General features: G+C 43.5%; 1 protein-coding gene across 4 annotated transcripts in view; it reads right to left on the minus strand.

Moving 5' to 3' along the window:
• Nucleotides 1-3600: 3600 nt before the first annotated feature.
• The window catches only part of MAP3K20 (mitogen-activated protein kinase kinase kinase 20), a 94798-nt gene continuing 78439 nt past the window's right edge, over nt 3601-19959 (minus strand). The window contains exons 17-23 of one of the 4 annotated variants that reach the window (XR_003915755.1): nt 16089-16205; nt 14524-14598; nt 13388-13538; nt 10071-10542; nt 6967-7076; nt 6624-6743; nt 3601-6498 (exon numbers count right to left, since the gene is read on the minus strand). Coding sequence is in view for 2 of the 4 variants with exons in the window: in XM_025895027.2 (XP_025750812.1) it covers nt 9863-10542; nt 13388-13538; nt 14524-14598; nt 16089-16205 (1023 nt within the window). In the remaining 2 variants the exon portion in view is untranslated. Of the gene's footprint in view, nt 6499-6623; nt 6744-6962; nt 7077-9656; nt 10543-13387; nt 13539-14523; nt 14599-16088; nt 16206-19959 lie in introns of those variants that run through there. The other 3 variants (XR_003915754.1, XM_025895027.2, XM_029959479.1) reach the window with 3 other exon arrangements.

Here is a 19959-nt window from a genome sequence, read left to right on the forward strand (position 1 = left end):
CCTCTAATTTTATTTTCTGTTTAAATTAATTTTATATACCAAACGTGGATTGGTTTTCACCACTCTGAAATAACTCCCCCATACCTGCCAGTTTTCAGGGGCAGCGGGGGTTTCTCCATGCAGGAAAGGCAAGGTCCTGTGCCCTAGCTGCCCTTTGGTAGTACAGCAGTGCAACAGAATTTTGCGAAGTTGGCTGCCTTGCCCTTTGTAAACAAAGTACTTTCTGAAGAGGAAAACAGATCGGCGATTTTAAAGCATTTTAGGTAACATTTATAATAGCACATTAAATCAAGTGCAGCCGTTAAACGCAGCAAAATAACTGCTACGTGGCATTTGGCAGCAAGAGTAATGGGAGAAGCCCTGAAGAAGCTGTATGGGATTTGTGGCTCTGGTGTTTGTTACAATCCTCTGTTTATCCCGCAGTTTGAGCAGGGCTCAATACCAGGGCAACTGTTGCTGCTGAGCATTTCCAGGTGTCTTCCTGCCAGCAGGCGAGTCCCCGCTGCAATCGGCAGGAGGGAGGAGGCCCCATGAGCGTGCAGCCCACACGCAAACCTGTGCCCGTGTAAGGCAAACCACGGATCATCTCTAAAGCCAAAGCCTGTAAATAGGCTATAGCACAATAGAGTACAAGAGCCCTGGCGGAGGTGTTTGTTTTCTGTGGGCATTATTCTTCCTGCACATGCTGCAATCTGTCATGTAAAAGAATCTCCATTTTAAATAAGCCCATAATTACATACTTACCTGCACCGCTGGCTTCTCAGCACATACACAAAGGCAGATGAACTAAACCAGTTCTCCAGAGACCTGACCACACTCCATTCTTCTAAATCCACATTAGTGGAGGATTTCCACCCAGCCGGTTTCCAAACAACACAGCTCAGCTGGGAAGAGCGGGGTGTTTTTTGAATTTTGATAAAGTTTTACTTCTTTCAGAAAAAGAAATCTACCAATACTAGTTTACTTACATGGAAGAAGAGATCCAGTTTATCAACAGTAACAGCCTTAACATTTTGAATCACTATTATCAGAATTTTCTAGAAAAGCAGCCAACCTTCACAGGTTTTAAGAGCATCATATGAAATGTTATGGAGCACTGATGGTACTAGCTGAAGCAAAACTTCAGACTGCAGTTAATTTTCCATTTAATGCTTAATGCAAACAGCATTCTTTGAATCTTCAAATGATGTATGTAGTCAAATGACTTTAAAATTAATAGGCTAGAGCAGGGACTTTGTGGTGAATCTGGACAGGACATTTTGTGAAGTGTATTTTCAGCTCTTTTTCTAATATGTGAAAAATAATTATTTTATTGAATATTGTGTATGTCAGCTCATACTCTACAGAGGACTGGGGAGAAGGGAGCAGGAGAGGGAAAAGAGAAATTGGAAGTATGTGAAAGGCAGGGGCTTCCCTTCCTACAGCACATAGCAAGGGTACAAGAAAATTAAGGTCTGTAACTCAGGTGATGGCTGTTGTGACCTGTGCCACTGTGATTTCTCCTGCTTTCATCTTCATGCCCTTCATGCCCCTGCTCTGCCTTGCAGGGCCCAGATGCCCTCAGCGGATGGTCAGAACAAACTTACCAAAAATTATCTACATGGAAAAAGGGTAAGGATGAGAAAGGCTAAGGATAAAAAGGAATAAGGGAGACGTTCCCACTGAGTCACAAGGTTCAGAGTAGTGTGACTTCATTGACAAACTTAGCCCCAGACTTGAACAATGGTTTAGGCCTAAAAGTTTTTAAAAGCACTTAAACTTAACAGCACTTAATTGATAGCTTAATGTACACAATTTGACAAAAGATTCTTATAGAATTTTCTATAGCACAACAGCAACTCAATTATAGGCCTAACTTCCTTATGAATCTAAAATACTTAAGAATCTAGAAGAGCAACATTCATACGACATTTGCTATAGCATATTCACACTCACACACACACAGACCTAAATGTATGTACAAGGTTTGTACATACACTTGAAAAATTCCCCTCGAATTTAGTGAAGTACTCATGTCAGATGCCTGTGCATCTTCTCAATAGGTTGAGCCTTGAGGAGTGGGAGTATCAGCCCAGGCTCCATCGTTGGTGTTCGGTGGTGGTCCTCCAAGTACAGCAAACTTGAGAGTACTCTGGCTCTGAGAGGCATCTCACTCAGAGGGACATGCTGGTCACAGCCCACTGTGGTCCAGGAGGGCTCAAAGAGTCTCACTTAGGACTGCTGTTTATAGGGTTGCAAGACAGTTGGCTTTAATCATAGTAATTTTTCATCCTGGCCTCAATTTGGGTCAGTACTTTTCTTTGCAAGTCTGACAACAAAAATATTATTTCGGTTGGGTTGTTATTCAGGCAAGAAAAGTCACTTTTCAAGTCTGTTCTTTAAAAACTAGGAGCTCACTAGACAGCATAAGCTCCTGGGAGCAGACGCGGTTTCTGACAAGCTCAACAGAAGCTAAGCCCAGGTGCTGTTTGTCAAGGCTGAGGCCTAATGAGTATTTCAGAGATCACAGCACGGCCCAAGGGTGGGGATGTACCACCACACCTGCCTAAAAGAGCATCTGGGTACATTAGTTAATGTTTCTGTGATGCTAGTAATTATTGTGATGAGACTTGCACAGACACAAATTTATAGAAGAAGCATTTCAGAGAAAAGAGAGAGTTTGGATTCTCATGGCCGCAGAGCACTTGTGGCACAATGCAATAACCTGTATCTTAGCTCCATAGAAAAGAATAAGATTGCAGCCACTAATGACAGTAATTAAAAATTTCTGTAAGAGCTGTCCAATCACCTCTTCAATTGCTCTATCTGAGCAAATTATAGTGTGTTATTGAAACCATTAGTGCAATAAAATGAAGCTAAAAACATTTTGCATTAAAATAATCAGACATTGATGTATGATGTAAATTGTAAATCGGTAACCTATAACATACACTAATTGTTTTTCTCTCTCCTGTAAGGTGTGTTTCTTGAAAAGATCTGATCAGGCATATCTATTTGTTCACATGTCACCCTCCAGTGGCTCACACTACTATACAAGACATAATAAGGTGTATAATCAGGTAACCTGCTATTGATTGCAACCCAGAAAGGACACATTTGTTCTTATACAGAAGCAGGAGGATGGCCACTTTTGAAGATTTAATTATAGTTAGATGTCTACACGTTTGCTGGATGTGAATTTTTATGGAGTACCTTTTTAATGTAAATACTTTGACACTGTACTCTGATAGGTAGAATCAGATTTTGTAAAATAAATATAAATTTAAATATTTATAGTGTACAATCAGTTTATATAGTAAACAAATCAGTTTATAGTAAGACCAACTGTACCAGCTCCGCAAAATACCTCCCCAATGCAATTAATGTATTTTTCCTTTTTTTGTCTCTCCAAGGAGAAATAGATTTTCTTCTTTTAATTTGTCAGATTTTTATCTCCTTGTGCTTTGCTGTAACTTCCTTATTAGTAAAGGCTGAGTGCAAATGCATCCTGCATGTTCAATTGAAGGTGGTCATGTCTGATACTATTTGATACTGTGTTTCTTTGACACTGGCAAGACCATAAAAATGAAAAAAAAGTAAGAGAAGGACAACCAGAGGAAAAATACAGTTCAGTGAGAGAAAAAGTGTGATTGATACTATATTCCTCAGTGCACTAAGAGAATGGATGAAATGTGGTCAGTTTCAATATAAACCTTAATGATTATTCCAAGTATAAGTCGTAGCAGATCATTTGGAGCCCAGAGAATTATGATGCATATTGTGGGAGTTTAATTACAATGCTCATTTGAGTATCCTGTAGCCATTCCACAAAACGCATAGCAAAAAATGTTGATCAAAAGTAGCTGTTGTTGATATGCAGGAGCCACTTTTAAAAGCTCAGGATTCCAGCCCTTTCATTGTTTTTGATTTATAATTCCCTTTGAAAACACAAATTACATTTAGTAACATCATAAAGAAATCACAACATATTCTGCAAATGTATAGCTGTGGGAAACAGGAGGCTATCAGAAAATAATAAAAAATACTTACTGTAGTCTAGTTTTTTTCCCTGTTATACAAGCTTTGCCACTGACACTTTGGAAATGTTGATTTGCATCGCCTCCACCAGCCCTCAACAAAATGTGGTTGCTGGGAGAGGGTGGGAGTGGGGGGACAAGCGGTGGCACGACCTTCTCCCCAGGGATCTCTCTCCTGGCAGCTCTCTCAGAAGGAACAAAGTGGGAGGGGCAGGTAGAAAGCCTCCCTCAAGGCTTGCTACTACCTGCCACAGAGTCCCCAGGGCACATCTCAAGTTTTCAGGCCCTTGGATTTTTTCATAGCATGAGGGAAATGCCCTCTCTGCTGCAGGAAGCCCTCACCTTGCTTGCCAAGTGTATATGTTGAGGCCCAGATATATTAAGCCACTTCATTCCACATAGCACAGGGTTCACGCCTGCCACCCGTCAGAACCTGCCAAACCACCTCATGAAATCTCCTGGAAGAGGCTCCGACCCTCGGGCAGGGGGTGGCAGAGGCAGGAGCAGTGGGCTGCGGCTGCTGTGGGCTGGGGGGAGCGTAGTGGTGCTGGAATGGGAGCTGCAGGGAAAGGCTGCACCCTCTAGCCCCAGCTCTCATTTTTCCCAATCGGTCACTGCCTCTCAACACCATTCCTCTGTCCTCTGAGATGTTAATCTCAAATGCCCTGTATTTACATGTACTCAAGTGTGATCTTGGCGGACCCTTATTAGTGTTATTGCTGTAATAGACTTCTCCTCTCTAACCTCTAACTTCTTGCAACAAACTAGCTCGAACTGCTACGCTTTGGCAATTTATTAGATAAGAATATTGTGTAAAACCCCTTCTATGGTGGACACATACAGAAAATAATTCTGTCAGATGTAATTTTCAGAGGTAGCACAGCTATTTGGTTCCATTTTAGTGACATTAGATGTCAGGGGGTCTCTTAGTTTGGGGTTTTTCCACAGTTACATAAGCCACTGCCCGTCTTTCCCAGCCTAAAGTAATAATTATAATTATTATTGTTATGTCAAAGTGCATTCTATAGCACAATCAAAAAAATCAATTGCATATAGTCGATGCACAGTCCAGTGTTCTTGGCAGCAAGCTTGCAAGTTATAGGAAGTCTTGAAATACATGGAGTTTGATCCTCAGCAGCATAGGCTGAGCTAGAGAGGAGGACAGAGGTGAGGGGTGCCCTGCCTGGGGGTTATTGCTCTGAGTGAGGAAGGGCAGAGAGTTTAAGCAACCTCTGCTCCTTAAATCAGCTCAGCAAGTTGACAGATTGTGGTCAGCATGCTGTCAGACAAGGCCAACTGCTAGAAAATAATCAGCGGGAGCAGGTAAGATAGAGCAAAACTGCAGTAGCAAATACTTTCTTTAAAAAGTAAACAATGTCCAAAACCACCCATCCACATTTCACACTGATGCCAGCAAGAAAGCAGGTTCTCATGGGGAATTAGCTCAGCCATGGCAGCACTGAGGGGAGGCACAAAGGGGCACTCTCCCCTCCCAGCTGAACAGGGACTGGATTTACTTTCTCTAGCATTTCATGGAAATAAACCAACCAGCAGCAACACCGCCTGTGAAACCTAGCCCTGAGACCCACCATTCCTGGGAGCATAGCAGTGTTTTGTCCACTGGCACGGCATCACTGAGATCTAGGTGTAGATGGGGAGACAGAGGGGCTGCTGGCATTCCCCCTGCTGAAGGCAGGTCTCAGCAACATCAGCGGAGGACAAGCAGGTCTCACAGTCATCCCATCCCACCCAGGCAGTATGACCAGATTTCCCCCAGCACAGAGGTACAGGGAGCCATGGCAGCAGTTGGACAGGCTGAAATCCTGGCAGCTGCGTTCCCCAGTGAAAAGGGGTCAGATGGCCACCTCATCTCCCCTCTCTGATCATTACTTCTATTTATCTTCCTGAGAAGCGCAGTGCAGGCATTACATTTTGGTATGTCTGTCGAAATCAATATGAGGCCAAAGTAAGAACTAGAAATGTTGGAAGAGAAAGAGATTACAGTGCTGCCCAAATCAAACACTGAGCTGGGGGAAATTCCTGCCCAGGCCATAAAAAGCAACCTCTGCAGCTGCACTGCCCTGAGATGGATTGACAGTCTGCTCATGTCACAAGGGGTTAGGGTGAGGAACAGCCTGGAGTTGTTTATGATTTTGGGGCCCCCTCGACAGTTCAGTGGGCTGTCACCTCTGTGACAATCAAACTTCTGTGAATTTGCTCTTCCAACTCAGGCAGATGACCTGCTACAAAAGCCCTCTGAGCAGCTCTCCCCCTTTCAGAAAGACCTTTGGCTCTCGAGCAGGTTGCAAGTGGGCAGCCCCTCGTGTCCTGGCTGTATGTGAACAAAAGCAGCCTGTGTTCGCAGGTCTGGGCAATGTTTTTGCTCCAAGGAGTCTCACATTCACGTGCTGCCCACTACATTTAGGAGCAGGGTTCCACAGGCACTTGAATTGGCAGCTGGTTCACAGCACATGTCTCTGACCTGCAAGACACAGGGAACAAGTGCCCTGAGAGTGCAGTTGCTTGGCCCCGTCCCTGTGCAGCACCACGACAGGCTGCTGGTCTAGCTGTCAGTCCCTTTATGGAGCAGGTTCCCAGGACACTCACCTCTTACAGCCAGTCCTTCTGATGGTAGTGGCAGGTACGCCAGTGCTGCTGGGGAAACTTGTGTACTTAGGAAGACAACATCCACCAGGATCAGACCCAGCTCTGGGACACCTTGCTGAGCTAAAGAAGAATGATTGCTGACCTCAGTGGTAAATGTCTGCTCTCCATCGTCCTCCTGTTTTTCTTTTTTTTAAAGACATCCTTAGGTATATAGGAAAGACCAAAAAAAAAGGAAAAAAAAAGGAAGGAAAAAGGAGGGAAGGAGGGAGGGAGGAAGGAAGGAAGGAAGGTTTGTATTTGATTTTGTAAACATTCTCTCCATTGGATGCAAATACTCACTCACTTTGGATGTCCAGTTCTGAATTTGCCTTCATGAGCTCTCTGCTGTTTTTCATCATCCATTCCAGCAGCCGTCTCAGAGCTGGCTTCTTATAATTCAGAGCCTTTTAAACCCTGAAAAGGAAAATGCAGGTACCTTTTGGGGATTAAGAAAACATCAACATCCATGCAGGTAGAAATGAAGACCAAGAGAAAGGAAAGCCAGAAAAGAGAGGGGCAGTTCTACAGCAGTGATATTTTGTGCCACTTGCAGAGTCACATGGAGGGAGGATGTAGCAGTCGTAGTACTGCCAAGGATACGTGTGTGGATGGAGGGCAGCGTGTCCAGTTCCTAGTGTGCAAATCTAGATATACTGGTACTTAAATATGACTGGCTTTAACAGACTTCTAAGAAAACCCTAAGTAAACATAGCATGGCTCCTTTCCAAAGAGAATTTGCTGCAGTGTTGTTGCCCAAGACAGTCTGTTTTTTTGACATTGCTGTGCATGGTCTTCTAGGTGCATGTTGGCAAAACATGAACAAAAATAGCTCAGCTTCATAAAGTACTGGGGGGTGAAAATGTAAGCACATTTTTATTTATAATTAATTAGCACCAAGATAGGGAGTAGCCACATTAAGAGTGACAAAAACAAGATGGAAAACTAGATCTTGCTGAGACTTTTTTTTTTGACAAGTTCACTGACTGTGGCTTTAACCAGCAATGCTGGTGCAGCAAAAGGATTTCTAATCAGCCACTAATGTATGATTGTTTAATTTTAACAGGCATGATCAATACCATCCATTCCTTCTTTAAATGCTAATGAACACTGTAATACAACAGATGTGGACAAACAGTACATTGCAGATTAAAATTAGGCAAAGCATTAAATTGCTTGCAAACAGCAGAGGAATCCTGCTGGACATCTTGACAAACAATCACAGGCAGCTGATAAATCTTGAATTGCCACCACCAGTCCACAGTATCTCAGGCTTGTACAACTACTGATCACCCTAGAAGAGAAAGGTACCCTTCCAAACTCTTGCAATTTCTTTCTCAGGACTTGTGCAGGCCCAACTGTGATTTATGAGATGCATATGCAAATTTTAATAACATGAGTACATTTCTAGCAAGAACTCTCAGGTGCAGTTACTATTAGTTGGTATCCTCCAGCCCATTTTGATCATGGTAAGAAATGTCAGGGAAGGATCACCAATCTAGATAAAATCCCAGTCCCCTGCTAACTTGTGACAGAGTAACATCCAGTGCTAATTTGTCCACATCCCCCAGATTAGTTGGCAGGCTCAGTAAACCAGGGCCAGAAGCTGGATTACTAACTAGCTTTCAGCCAGTTTGAAGCCACAGGAAAGCGGCAAACTTTGTTACCACAGGGCTTCACATGCAACCGAATTCACTTTAAGGCAAAGCTTCTACTTGTTCTGCTCTTAACTGCTGTCAGAGGAAAAGGTGCTTGAATGACAGAGCTCCAATTCCTGACACCTGGTATCACTTGTGTCCTGTTCCATTGTTTTTGGTGGACTGTGTCCTAAATTCATGAAATGCAAGTCCCAGTTCACTCCAGTACGTATTGGAAACTCACCACAGGGCTCAGTCCTCACTGGGGCTGCTGGCAATCAGAGGGAGGAGAGCTGCATGTACCCCAGGAGTGACCTTTGTGTGGAGCAGGGAATCTACATGTCCTTTCGAATGTGCAGTGACAGGGCTATGACGACAGCTCCCTCACCCTGAGTGGGTGATGTGCCAGCAGCTTTGCCAGCATTGCTCACAACTGTGTGCCAGCAAGTACCACCTGGGATGGATGGTAGGTAGCACCTTGTTCAAAGGCATCTCTAATTTACGGTTTCTTGGCTTTCAGAGGGTACCATGCATTGCTTTGGGTTCAGCTTCCTTTATCTGTTTCTTCCTTTTTTTCTCTCTTGCATCTTGTGAAACCCAAACTTTTTTTCCTCCTTTTTAATTGTGTGAAATCAACGTGGAGTGAAAAGGCCATGAAGAAACTTTCTGACGCCAACTGAGTCTAAGCTGTGTCTTTGTTCTCAGCAGAGCTAAAGACCACATTAATCAGAAACTTTGCTGACCTTGTCTTTACTACCTGAAGACTGAAAGACAAAAGCAACACAGTCTGGCCACATTTAAAAATTCAATTAAAAAATGCCAGCTGCCCAGGGATAAACATTATCATAGACCTCAGTGGGGTTAGCTGTAACTGTGATAAAGGCAATGTCTTTTTCTCACTCTATTTTTATTATTTTTTTCACAAAAGAATGAAGCCTAGGTTTTGATACTCCTGATTATGACAACTGTGTATGTGACAGAGTGTGCTCAGTGGTGGTAGGTAGCTAGTGTTGGGGCTTTTAATCAGGAGCAAAGTAAGAAATTCCTGAGAGGGATGGCAAGCTGAAAGTGGAGAAGTAAAGCTACTGAAGTAGACTTGCAGTAAAATGTCCCTGTATTCCTTTTTTTCAGACTACTATCTTTTCCTATAGCCCTGGCAAAAGCAGACCAGACAAGGGGTGAGGAGATCCTGCTCAGAGCTGGACTTGGCATCTGGAGGCAGAAGTGAGGTTAGGGGAGGGGTAACAGCACAACTTCTTCCCTAAGGATGAAACAGAGAGCCTTTTGTTGTGGCACTTGGCTGTGCCTTACTGATTTTATTATAGAAATATTAAGCAAGTAAGTGGATATCCAGTCAGCTGAGAACATGAGCAGCCAAACAGAGGGGAGAAAACCAAATGAAATCCCTCGGCGCTGACAGTGACAGGAGGAGAGGCAGCAGCTCTCCCTGTCCAGTGGCAGGCCCCGGGCCAGGTGGGTACCGGCTTCAGTGCAGCAAATTAAATAGGAGCAGGTGCATCTTCTTTAGGTTGAACATTCAGTTACATAAAGGGCCAAATTCCTCTCTCAGAACATCCTCCGGCCCCGCCAGCTCCCCCTGGTCCTCTCCTTCCCTGGCTTGCCAGCAGCCTGCCTGTGGGGCTTCCTCGAGTGCTGCACCTTTATCCACCCGCCCTCGCTGGCTCTGCTCTCCCCTTCGCCCCTCCTGGGCTCGCTCTCACCCTGTGGGGGCATGCCGGGGATGGCCGTGGGCTGCGGAGGGGTGTGGGGGTACCTGCGGTGCTGGGAGGCCGGAGGGGCCACTGGCAAAGAAGTCCTGCTGGGTCTTCCCAAGTGTCGGGGGGGCACTGGGGAGCTGGTCCCACTGCGCCGCCCGCCCGAGGAGCTGCGGGAGTTACCGCTGTGTGGGGTGTTTCTGCCTTTGCCAGCAGACCTGTCCCTCTCCGAAGCGGTGTCTGAGGCTGTGCTGGAGGCACTGCTGCCTTTTGAGTTCAGATGCAGATTCGAGAGGTTTCTCATCAAACTGTGCGAGATAGGAGAAGAGTTCCTGGAGTGGCTGATGGATGTGAACTGGTGACTGACAGGAGCGGGTGTCCTCCTGACGGCTGCAGCGTAGGAGTCTTGGCTGTGAAGGTAGGGCAGGTAGTGGGTGACTGTGGTCGGGCTGTGGGGGTGGCTGTGCTGGTGAGAAACGGCTTTTGCTATCTGATGCATGCGCAGTGTCTGCATCCACTGAGTGTCAATACCTGGCAGGGAAATGGAAACAAAGTCAGCTTTCTGTGAATTGGTGGAAAACCACTCTCAGGTTTACCAAAGGTATGAGGTTAGTACGAGGGTTTCTCTCACAAGAACCTCAGTATATCCCTAACCACCCTTTCCCTCCCAGCCTTGAAGCAAATGGTCCTACGTTTAAGTATGTTCAGTGTTATGGTTGAACATAATTTTGGACGTTTAAAATAGCAAGTGATACAAGTATTTCTGATGCCAGTGCAGATTATGGAACTTAGACTAGAAGATACTTACTGAACCATCCATTTGGCTGTTCAGGTGGGTTCCCCCTCCCGATGTTTTTAACCCAATCTGGGTTTAAACATATACTGTGATGCTCTTGGCAACCTCAGCACATTTCTACACAGCTTTCTTTACAAAAGAACCTGGAGACTTCCAGAGCAGGCATAGAGTAGGCATCCCAAGGTACCAGCACCGCTGCAGCATCACCTTCCACCTGCATCTCTCCCATCCAGCACGGTGATACTGTTTGCAGCTCAGCACAGAGAGGAGGCAGAGCAGACCCAGTGCAAACCTCAGCTGCAGCAGCCAGATTTATCTCCTCGTGCTCCAATTTCTTTTCAAACTGCTACACACCACAACAACCAGAGCTACTTCAGTTGTTATTGTTACTACAAATTCAGAAGTCAAACCGCTTTGCATTCGGCTTCATGATGGATGCAAAAAATCATCTCTGAATGTGGAAAAGCCAGTGAGGCAGCAGACTTCAGCCAGGATAGCTCAGACAGTGCTTAACTGTGAACAACTCAGGGTATTACAGTTCCCTCTACACCTACTGTGACAGCCCTGGGGTTGTAACAAAAGTCATAGCTCTGAGAGATCAGACTGAAGTGGTTTTGAAAGTCAGTCCTGTGGTTTCCATGAAAGCCTTTAGCAAATACAGTAGTAGTAAATTTTCCATTTGAACTGCAAAGGCTGCCTGGTTTGCTACTTTGTGGGTAGAGCAGAGACCAGGAATTCCTCTTATAAAAGGCCACAGCTCTGGCCAAAAACCCACGGGGAGCAGCTAAAATTATTTTGCTCTAGAGAGGTTTGAATGATCTGTCCTTAAATATCACTAATATCATTCCAATAGGAAAGCATAACCCTCGCTGTCTCTAGTGGAATGCTGCATTGACCATGGGGAGTTTTGTGGGAGCTGTGTAGTGGCTCTGTCCTCGTTAGGATCGCTCCTGTTAAAAATGTAATGGATGATGTCTTTCATTCCTCCTTTCCCCAGACTTTGTTTGAATCTAAAGAGATTTAAATCACTTCAACTTAATGTCAAATATGTCAAAAGGAAACTGTCTTTCGTGTCATAGCGTGAGTGTGACACCAACACTGCAGACAGCTCCATCTGCACTGAGATGAACCTTCTTTCACAGAAAGACAGATGGGAGTTGCCTACTTGCTTCTTACCCTCTTAAAAACTCATGGTTTCAAAAGAAACCTGCATGCTGAAATGTACTTGATAGACACTATCTCCTCTGCCATTTCCCAATGCCCTCCTATGAAGGCTGTGGATGTAAGTCACAGATCTCATAAACCTGGAAGCAGCAGGCTCAGGATTCAAGTTGGGTGGCCAACTTGGGTGGCCATCACATGCCCCATGGGACCAGTGTCAATGCTGTCCTGAACAAGGGGCTCCCTTGAAGCTGTTCAGTCCTTGCTCCTCATAGCTAACCATGGTTGCCAGCTCAGGAACCAGCTGCCCAGCAAGGGTCTGCCAGTGTGCCCTGTGGGACTGCCTCTCATGGGCTGGGGGGGCTTCTTCCTCACGTAGTCGCTGAGCCACCAACTCTGTACACTGAATTAAATGCTCTGTGTGTAGCCCACATAGGTATTACCTTCATTGCTTGTTATTTTACCCTATTAGACAGGTATGACCCTTACCTTTGTGCTTGGATTTGGTGATTTTTTTTGAAACCTGGCATTTTAAACCTGCAGCTTCTGAGGCTACAATCTCAGTATGTGTCAGTACTAGCCACATCTCTAACAGGAGGTACCCTTTATCCAAACATAACATCTGTGCAAAGCTGCCTGTGTGCTGAGTGGGTAAGGGCAGGAGGGAAGAGCTGGCCAAAGCACTTCTATTGAGTTTGGGTTGCAGGGAGAGAAAGCCAGGTAAAAAGCTGAGGAAAGCACTGGCTCTCCAAGTTCTCAAAACAGCTGTGGAAAACTCCATTATTCCCAACATATACAGGGTAGAGTTGGGTAGAGATGCATGAGATTGTCTCCTTTAACAGCAGATGCCTTCCTAACATCCTGGTTAAGAAACTAATCTTCACCCAAGGCCCTGCACACTTTGTGTGGGTGCCGTAATTTAGTCCAAATCCTTTTGCTATGCCAATACACTTGGCTCCACAAAGCTGAGTACTTGCTTCTCTTGGTGAAGAGGGGAAGATTTTGCAGAAGGGCAGATCTGCCAGCTGATCCCCAATCCCACAAGCAGACTATGGTGAAGAGAGGCCTGCTATCATGGATGGGGCTTTGAGCAACCTGGCCTAGTGAAAGGTGTCCCTACCCCATGCAAGGAAGGTTGGTACTAGATGATCTTTAAGGTCTCTTCCAACCCAAACCATTCTGTAATTCTATGAAATCACACTGAGATATAGAACAAGTTAGTACTTAAAGTTTAGCCTGTAAGCTAAGTTGACATGCCAGGATGCATGCATCTACAAAGACATCACAAGGACCACAATGGCAGCTGATGCTGAAAGACATGCTCTGTTGTTAGAGCAGAGGAATGGTATTGACTTTTTGCTGTTCTCCTCACATATGCCCTGCTCATGTCAACAATAAAGTTTGGATGTATTGACTTACCTGAGTCAGATCTGCTCCGCGAATTCCCCTCCGAGTTGGGGACCGAGGTCTGTATCATGAGCTGTACTGTCTCAACCTCGTCCTGTGCTTTCACCTTGCTCCAGCAGATAGCTTGGATGTGCCTGGTGCTTTTGGGAGCTCTAACATCACTCTGCTCAGGAAGGACACAACACATGTGAGGACATAACAACATACAACACACTAAGCTCTCCTAGGAGGGAACATCCATGAGTGCCTGGGCAGCAGCAGTGCTTTCAATAAAGAATCTATTTTGCAAAACCATTTAGCCAGTTCTCAAGTATTTTTAGACTCTATATAATTTTGGCTGGTACTTCGTGATTTTGCTAAAAATATGGTAGAGAATAACTGTTTCAATTCTTGTACCATGTGGAGGAAAGATCTGAAGGCCTTCCTCTACAAACACAAAAATACATTTTACCAGTTCTATTAATGTGAACATCAAATGTGCCCTGCTAAAAGAGGGAGGACTAAGCAGGTATTTTTGCAGGGGAACCCCCAACAAAATTTTCAAGGAGTACCAGACTCTTCAGTTTGCTGTTAAAGACAACAATTTGGACCTGTTAAGGTCCAGGATTTCCATGTTTCTCTGTCACTGCCTGAATACTTGTTCAGGACAGAGCTGGAATCTCAATTATTAGCCTTCTTCTGACGCACAGCATTGGTCTTTATAAAAACACTCCTGTAAGTAACTGTAAACCCTTTTAACAACAGCTAATTTCTACCATATCAAAAAGTATTCTAGACTTTATTTTATCTTACTATACTCTTGATTTCTCGTTTTCTCTCTTCTCCTGTTGCTTCTCTGCTCTCCTAATTAGCACTTCATTGAAAAGATAAAAACCAGCCTCTTCAAGTAATGCAAACAACATTGACCATTACACTTCAAGAAAAAGGAGCTTTCCTCCTTGAGAAGAAGAGCCATCCCAGGCAGCAGTCTGAGGCCATTGTCTCTGTAAACTTCATTCAGCTTTTGCTCTGAACTTTAGATTGTACAATTAATTGCAGGCAGCTGAGACTTGATTATAGGATATAACAAAGCCAGAGGATGCTATTTCCACACCTCCTGTGTAGATTTTATCTTGGATCAACAATTTTATTTGTTTCTTAGAGCTTACCTCATACGTAACAACACATTCTACAGACTGGTGTTCTTCTATCCCCACAATCCATTTCTCCATTACAAACGGTGGCTGAAAAAAACATGGTAGAAGATTTATAAGGTGTTTTTCATCTCCTGCCTTGTTTTTGAAACACCCCAAAGATATTTCCAACATTTGCCTCTTTTCATCCATTAACTTATTGCTATTAAAATTTTATGAGATAAAGCAATGTATTTTGGAAATATTTACTTCCTTGCTTACGAAAGGAAACTGAGAAGAGATTTCCATACGTAACAGGCAGTAGGTAAGACAATGTGGAATGTTTTCATGGGGGCATAAACCTTTTTTCAATTTTATGCATGTACAGGGTTTTTTTTCTAGATTTACAGAGGCCAGCAAGAACAAATACCTAGAGATTCTCAGAGATAATCCTTGACAAAATTAAAAATGTTGAAATATGTGGAACATTAATGTTACTGTATCTAGTTGTTAGTTTATTTAAGCCTTTTTTTAAGGAAAAATTGAAATGTCTGAGATTAACATTAAACAGAAAACTAATAATAACAAAACCAATCATAATAATAAAAAAATCACAAGTGTTGTTCCAGAAATCACTAACAATTAAAATAGTATTAGCATGAATTAAATATTACAATCCCTGTTGGCAAATATACCTATATCACATTTCCCTTAAAATTCTGACTGTTGACAATCTGCTTTTCATTTTTTTTCCTTGAGAAAAAATAACCAAAGGTTTTCCCCCTGGTTTTACCCCAAAAATTCACAGTTAAAAGCATTCAAAAGTTTGGGTGTTTTTACCAGCGCACCTAGAGCAGCGTAATTGGTAATCAAGCTGTATATTTTTTCAGTTAGAAATTTATTTTGCTAGTTATTACCAAGTGGAGCATATTAATAAAACCAAAAAATTAAAAAGACAGCTACCAGAATGCTTTTTGCATTAACAAAACTTCTGCTGCTTAGGAAAAAGCGGTCTAAGCATTTGCTGGTAAATATTTACAGGGAGGTTCTGAAACAAGGTAAAATGCCTAGTGACACTGAATTGCAGATGTTCAGTGGTGTGCTGTCTGCAATGGGTTTCAGTCTTTGCAACCCATTGTTGCATGAAAGAGAGTTTTAGAAGCATGCAAAAGTTCTAAAACCACGTCAGAAAAAAAAAAAAGAAAAAAGAGAGAGAGAAAAAAACCCAGAAAAATCCCAGAAAAATCACATGAAGTTGCTGGAACATTTAAATCAGTTTCTTCTCTTGAAAAAGAAAGTAATTTTTAAAATATTCTTTTCTTTAAAAGGGGTAATAAATTCAGAGGATATAACATGAAATTAAAACAAGAAAATATAAATTAGTTCCTTCTCTTATTTTTCTGTTGTTAACATTACTGTCAGCTTAAAGGAGAACCAAAACACCTAACTCCTATTATGATACAAATCTGTTTAAAATGTGCATTTTATTTAAAAGCTGTCAAGAGATTGAGCTTCTGCAAGCACAAAAGTCGACTGCTGTGGTATTTTAATGTCTTTGTTTGAGATCTGTGAATTCATGAAAGCTTTAAGGCTGTAAATACCTTTGTCATCTTTAAAATCTCTACATCAGGTAGGTTAGTGTTGAATGTCACATCTTTTATGTAGGTTATTGCAATTTCATCCCCGTCCATCTCCATGTACATTTTCCATTTACAATCCTATGAATAATAAAAAAAAGAATGCTGGATCGTTAGAATACAGATAGAAAAAAACAACAAACAACAAAACCCCAAATGAAACAAAACTGAAAGCTGAAACAACCCAAAATCTAATCCTCAATATATGAGGAGAAAAAATAACCCAGAAGAAAGTTAAGGGACATATACATATTTTAGGATATGCATGTTTTCCAGTAAAAGTGCTGATAATGGAAAACCCTCAGTTCTCTTGTTCACTCTTAGCTCACCTTGAGAGGCAGCTGCCTCTCAGACAGGTCTGGATGTCTTCAGAGTTGTGGATCCCCTGCAGTGCCTCACCTGGACAGACAGCCTGTTGGAGCAGGCTTGGGAGCTCTGCACACCCAGGGGAGGTGGAGGGACAGGGCAGTGGTGGGACTTGTCACCTGGGGTCACAGTCAGTGCTGGCAGCCAGCCCCAAGGACATTGTCCTGATGAACCCAGGAACAAATGACCAAAGGGTCTGTGAAACACCTTCACGACAATTGCTCAAATAATGGGCAAGAGGATTAAGCTTGTTATTACAGCTCAGTTATTTCAGATACTGAATGCCCAGTGAGGCACTGAGCATCCTCAACTTCTGTTCACCTCCAATTGCACTATTAATTATAAGCAAGCCCAGCTTAGAAAATAATCACAGTGAGTCCAATAAACCAAAGCAATAAAAGGTATCCTTAAAAAATCCCCCGAGCTGAACAGCGGGCCAACATCCAACATTTTGCACAGGTGTGAGCCTGCAGAAGGTGACAGCTCTGGCAGCATCCTGCATGGGCTGAGTGCTGGAGCCGGGGTTCAAGTCTGTGGCCAGGGAGGCTCCCACTGGGGACTGGAGACTGCCTGTCCATGGTCCAAAACAGCCAACATTTGCTGGTGTGCCTGGCAGGTGCTTTGGGGATGAGGTGCTGTCCTGTGCACTGAGCTCCTCCAAAAATCTGAAGGACAACAGGACTACGGTGAAGCATTGTATCTCCATCTCCATATAGGAGAGAGGGAATCTTCCCTTCACAGTGGCAGGAGCTCCTCCAGACATACCAGGGGTTTGGAGGGTCTGTGCCTGGCAGGTGTGGTCTCAGCACTTGCTGGACACATTCTTCACCTCAAATCTGCTCAGAAAATGCAAACACTTTCAGTGCGGAAACAGACGGCGGCTCAGGGCATGGGCCACAGTTGTTTGCACACACAAACGTACAGCAGCCTAAGAAGTATCCATTCACACCTGAGATTATCTGCTAGTGTTTGCACATGCTTCTCTCATAAGTGTAAGGTAGGAGCGCAGCCCTCAGAAGTCTCAAAGCTTTCAATCAGGCATTGAATTGGCAATACCAAGATAAACGAAAACTGAAGTATAAACATTTCCAAACTACAACAAGAAATTATGTTTGTGACAGCATTTGGCCCTGCATGTGCATCTGTCCCCACTGAAAGCTTCCACATTTTATGAGCAGAGTGGATGTGTGAGCTGGTTTTTGCACTGCCCTAGTGTGAGTTTGAGTGATGGGAACTGCAGTTCAGTGGTCAAGGACCAGACCAAGACTCAGAGGCACCAAGCTCAGTTTCCAGTTGTGCTATTGGCTTTCTGTGCAACCTGATAAGGTGCTGGAGTTGCCCTGTGCCTCCATTTCCTAATCATGGACTGTATGTCTTTGCATATCTCTTTTCTGTCCTGCTTTTTGGGTTTGTGAGCTAACCCAGGCTAATGCCTGTCTTGTCCGAGGTAGGCACAGCACGACGCCCTGGCCCTGACATGAGCTGAGGACAGCATATCCTATGTAACCGAACAGCAACAGCAAAGAGAGTTGTCTCTGACTCCTCCTTGTCCCTCAAATTGTGCTCCTCTCCCAGCCCACATCATTCTTGTTGTCAGCCTTTTTTGCAGGACTTCCTACATTCGTGCTATTGCAAATTGAACCTGAGGTTAGAGACGGGATGCTTGATCACATTTGTAAGTTTTACAAAAACACCTGAGCCAAGGAAAGAAAAAAATATTGACATAAAGTACTATCCTCCAGTTAGTTCAGTACATCTCCTGCCGTAATACCAGTGCCAAGAACCTGAGAGCCAGAGCTGCACCTTGTGCCAGGGCTCCTCATGACTCAGGATTGTGTGCTGTTCACTCACATTTCCCTACAGACTACATCTGACAAACACGATCTCATTTTAATAAACAAAAGAAATCAACCAGCCATCTCTAAAGACAAGGCTGACAAGCTGTGTTCACCCAGGGTGTGGCAGGTGGGCACCTGCCAGTGCCCGGTCCTTGCCGGATCCGCCATGCACGCAGGAGCGGCTCTCCACGCGGTAACGAATCAGGCTGCCCCACGCAGCGCTGGATGCACCAGCCCTGCACAAACACGGCCTTCCCCAGATCGGAACTGCATCTTCAGACAAACACATACACTATCCTGTCCTTCAAACCCAGTCCCCAAACCTCTGGTCCTTTTTGGAGCCCTCTCCAGCCACACTGCGCAGATACCAAAAGGGCAAGTTACCACACTAGGCATACCCTCTCTGGTCACCCAAAAATACCTGTCTCGTTTTATGCAGCAAGGTTTCCACTCTGTGTTATTGTAAGATCATCACTGGAAAGGAGAAAGAGAGAGAGAGAAGGAAATAAGGAGGGGCAAGAAAGGGAAGGAGATGCTGGGAGAAAAAGAGAAAAGATATAAAAGAGAGAAAGGAAAGAAAGAGGGAGGAAGGAAGGAAGGAAGGAAGAAAGGATGAGAGAGAGAGAAAAAGAGAGAAAGAAAGATAGAAAGAAAGATAGAGAGAAAGAAAGAGAGAAAGAGTGAGAGAAAGGGAAAGAAAGAAAGAAAGAGAGAAAGAAAGAAAAAGAAAGAAAGAAAGAAAGAAAAAGAAGGAAGGAAGGAAGGAAGGAAGAAAGGGAAAGTAACTAGAAAAGACAGTAGATGGATGACTTTAGAATCAAGGCACTTGGGAAATATTTAAAGTAAGTAGGTGGCTACTTGTTTTACACACCCAGTAACTATTTTGTTCAACCACACAGTAAATAATGCATGATTTGCATGCTGCAGAAAGAAATAGACATATTTCACTGTTTTCCAATGGAGTTCTAGGTTCTTAAAATTGGAGAGAGATGCTTATCCACTTAAGCAAAAATGTGGCTAGAATAACCAAGTATATGAATTTCAATTCTTCAATGAATTTTAGCCATAAGGCTTCTTGGATTGGGACTACATTTAACGCCAGATGTATGTGGGAAAATAATTTGGAAATGGAAAAGTGTCTGGTTGATAAATATGCTTACACGAGTCCTTCAAAGAGACTTCCCTGAATATCTTGTCATTCAAACATTAAAATACCTCCCAGTATTTACCTGCTTGATTTTGATTTAAATAAAGAATTTCAGCTTTTTGTTTTAAGAAAATATCTCAGAACTGAGAGGCAATCAGTTCTGAAACCAGCAAAACTTTGTGTGAAAACATTTTCAAATAACACTTCGACAAAGTTAAAAAATCAGCAGCTTCTGAAAATGATTCTAGAAAAGCAAATCACACATATATTTGAGCCACTTCTCTTCAGTTTCAAAACAGAAAATAAAAACACTTTAAAACTTAAGTCTCCAGCTTACTGTGGTGACAATACTTCTTTAGCCCCATATGCATTAACATCTGCCAAAAAAAATATAATGAAAGGGAAATGAGAAAGATCAGGCACAGGCTCTAAACAACAAACATGTGTCCTGAAACAACAGCTTAAAACCCTTGCTGGGAAGGTA

Source organism: Manacus vitellinus, unplaced genomic scaffold (genome assembly GCF_001715985.3).
Source record: "Manacus vitellinus isolate BGI_N305 unplaced genomic scaffold, ASM171598v3 scaffold_20_pilon, whole genome shotgun sequence".
NCBI classification, from domain to species: Eukaryota; Metazoa; Chordata; class Aves; order Passeriformes; family Pipridae; genus Manacus; species Manacus vitellinus.